General features: G+C 53.1%; 1 protein-coding gene across 1 annotated transcript; it reads left to right on the forward strand.

Annotated features, from left to right (window-relative positions):
* Positions 1–435: 435 nt before the first annotated feature.
* On the forward strand, positions 436–2,622 carry BO80DRAFT_467272 (sodium:solute symporter family protein; the record flags this gene model as incomplete). The annotated part of the gene is made up of 3 exons (XM_025722842.1): positions 436–1,336; positions 1,387–2,456; positions 2,509–2,622. The coding sequence occupies 3 exons, from the start codon at positions 436–438 to the stop codon at positions 2,620–2,622; spliced, it is 2,085 nt and encodes a 694-aa protein (XP_025572502.1).
* Positions 2,623–3,391: the final 769 nt, after the last annotated feature.

Here is a 3,391-nt window from a genome sequence, read left to right on the forward strand (position 1 = left end):
CTTGACCGCTTCTTGACTCGTATGCCTGCACAAGGCGGACGGGACGTCACTGGTTGTAGATTATATCTTCAATGACCTGTCAGAGCTCAAGAATCGAACCCCTGACCAAATGACCAGAAGGAGTTCTCGGATCCTGGTTGAGCTCTCGACCATTGATAAGATGGGGTCAGTGCTTATCGGACTACTCCAACGAGGGTCTCCAAAGGATGCGACGATCGGATCGCCTCCAACGGCGATAAGACGCAGATCAGCGCCCCGATTGGCGAGAGCTGACAGGGAATGCCTTCGTTATCGACTTCCCCCATTCCTGTCCAACAACGGCCGGGACATGCGTCAGATACCATCCGCTGCCATGATAAGCTTGTGCCGGGTTTATATCTGAGCCCTGGCCTTCTAGGATAGGATGCAGCCATATACCACGCTTTGGAATTCACCATGGCGAACGAGCTCCGGGTTCTTCCACCAGGTGCCGGTTATGGCATCGTCATCGGCATCGGGGGCATCTTTGCCCTGTTCATGCTCGGTATCTCCTGGCTACAGAATCGTTATACCCGGTTCTCCACCCATCGCGCAGAAGAGTTCAACACAGCATCACGATCTGTAAAGCCGGGCCTGATTTCCGCTGGCATTGTTTCATCCTGGACCTGGTCAGCTACACTCTTGACCAGTTCAACCTTTGCATACTCATATGGCGTGTGTGGGCCCATGTGGTATGGCGCCATCGGCACCCTGCAAATCTTACTCTTTGCTCTCATTGCCGTGAAGATCAAGGCCAACGCGCCCGGCGCACATACGATGCCCGAGATTGTCCTCGCTCGACACGGCAAAATTGCCCATCTCACATATTTGTATAATGGCTTCGCGACCAACATGTTGGTTAGTGCCTGCTTAGTCCTCGGTGGCGCGCAGGTGGTTGCAGCCTTGACCGGGATGAATGTCTATGCGGCCATCTTCCTCATCCCTGCTGTCGTTGCCGCATATGTCATTGTTGGAGGATTACGGGCAACCTTTATCGCCGACTATACCCACACGGTTATTCTGTTCGTCGCGATCTTGGTATTTGGCTTCTCAGTATCCGCGACGAGTGATCTGATCGGCAGCCCGGGCAAGCTGTATGACTTACTGCAGGAGGCATCGGAAAACATGCCCATCGATCGAAACACAGACGGATCTTATCTCGCATTCCGCTCTGTCGGCGGCCTCATATTCGCCGTGGACATCTTTGTCTCCGGTTTCAGCACCGTCTGGCTCGACCAAGCCTACTGGCAACGAGCGATTGCCTCGCGCCCCGAATCCTCCGTGAAAGCATACATCCTGGGCGGGATCGCATGGTACGGTGAGTATCACCTCATCCATCATCACCACCTCCAGCTAACATACAACCAGGCATCCCGTTCGGTTTCGCCACAGCAATGGGGCTAGGCTGCGCAGCCCTAACCAACAACCCATCGTTCCCGACATACCCCAATCCCCTCTCAGCCGAGCAAGTCGACGCCGGCCTTTCAGCCCCCGCCGCCGCAATCGCCCTACTCGGGAAAGGTGGCGCCGTCCTCATGCTCATCCTTCTCTTCATGGCCGTGACCAGCTCCACCTCTGCCGAACTCATCGCCGTCTCCAGCTTACTCACCTTCGATGTCTACAAGACCTATATCCGTCCCGACACTGACTCGGCCACCCTCGTCCGCGTCAGCCACTGGGGCATCGTCATCTACGCCCTCATCCTCGCCGCCTTCTGCTGCATTCTCAACGCCGCCGGAGTCAGCCTGACGTGGCTATTAACCGTCCTAGGCGTCATCGTCGGTGGAGCCGCCATTCCCGTGGGTCTCATCCTCCTCTGGGACCGCATGTCCACCGTCGCCGCCATCGCCGCACCCTGGATCGGATTCCTCCTCGGGGTCATCGTATGGTTCGTGACATCCTGGAAACGCTCAGGAGGAATCACCGTCGCAACGACAGGCGATGCAACCAACGCCGTAGCTGGGAACCTCGCCTCGTTTGGAATTGGCACCATCTCCGCCATCCTACTAAGTCTCCTCTTCCCGAGAAAGCACCCATCCAGACAAACATCCAACACCGAACGCCCACCCAGCATAACCGGCATTCCCATCACAAAAACCCCCACAAAAGACGCACCAACCAACAACGAAAAAGAACCCATCTCCTCAACCAACCCCACACAACCTCCTCCTCCTCCAGATCCCTCGCACCCGGAGAACGAAATAACATCCCCCCTCGAAACCGACACCATCGAACCCATGGACCCCGTTCAAGTCCACCAGGCAGAACGAATCGCCTGGACGGCGAATCTCATTTTCATTGCGATAGCGGTGATTCTCGTTCCGTTTACGTTGTTCGGGACGCGGTATGTATACACCAAGGAGTTTTTTACGGGGTGGGTGGTGGTTTCGTTGATTTGGGTTTGGGTCAGTGTGGGGGTTTGTGTGGTTTATCCGGTGGTGAGTATACAATCCTGGATTTAGAGAGGGGAGGTTACTGATGATGAGATAGGTCGAGAGTGCGGGTGCTTTGAATGAAATATGGCGGGGGGCGTGGAGGGACATTTGTGGGGGTGGGAGGAGTGAGGGGAAGGATGAAGGGGGAGAAAGGGGAGAGGTGGTTTGATAAGGATGTTGTCTTGGAATGCTAAATATAGACGATCCTGTATTGATCGGTTAGGACGCGCATAGGGTGATGGATAAAGCGTGTGACTTGGCCTGTTTATAGTGAAAGATGAGGCGGTCTTGGACATATCGTGTTTCTTTCTCGTTTACACAAAGACTGTTCCATGATGGCACTCACGAAGGTCAGAACAGGCCATACCGTTTGCTTGCGGTAATATGTGGCACGCTGCAATTGTCAACTGCCTACAGCACATAGCTGTGCGGTTAGCCGAGGATGGATCTAAGGATTCCGATAGGGAGGAATGTTAAATATAATTTATTCTGTCACTTAACAGAGGATCTAGAAACGTGACCCAAATGACATACATCTAAACCACAAGAGCAAGCTAAGAGAGGGTAGCTCGACCCCGAGATACTAAAGACAACGAGCAGGGCCTTCCTCTTGAGTGTGGATTTCCTTCGGAGAGGGAATGATATCTGCACTTGGCGTGGAGAATCTCGAGTACATTCACTCTGACAGGACCGGCTCACGGGATGGCTGCAGAACTTGTGACAGATGGCGATAGTGGGAGGGTGCCATTATGTATTCTTGTTCCTTTTGCAACAGTGTTGGAGGTCGGTTCCTACGAGACGGTGCACCGGGCTAGACAAAGAAATCCCGCGCTATTCCAAAAAAAAAAAAGAAAGAAAGAAAAGAAAAGAAAAGAAAAGAAAAGAAAAGAAAAGAAAAGAAAAGAAAAGAAAAGAAAAGAAAAAAGAAATTGTCGCAA

This window comes from Aspergillus ibericus, assembly GCF_003184845.1.
Source record: "Aspergillus ibericus CBS 121593 unplaced genomic scaffold BO80scaffold_38, whole genome shotgun sequence".
Classification (NCBI taxonomy): domain Eukaryota; kingdom Fungi; phylum Ascomycota; class Eurotiomycetes; order Eurotiales; family Aspergillaceae; genus Aspergillus; species Aspergillus ibericus.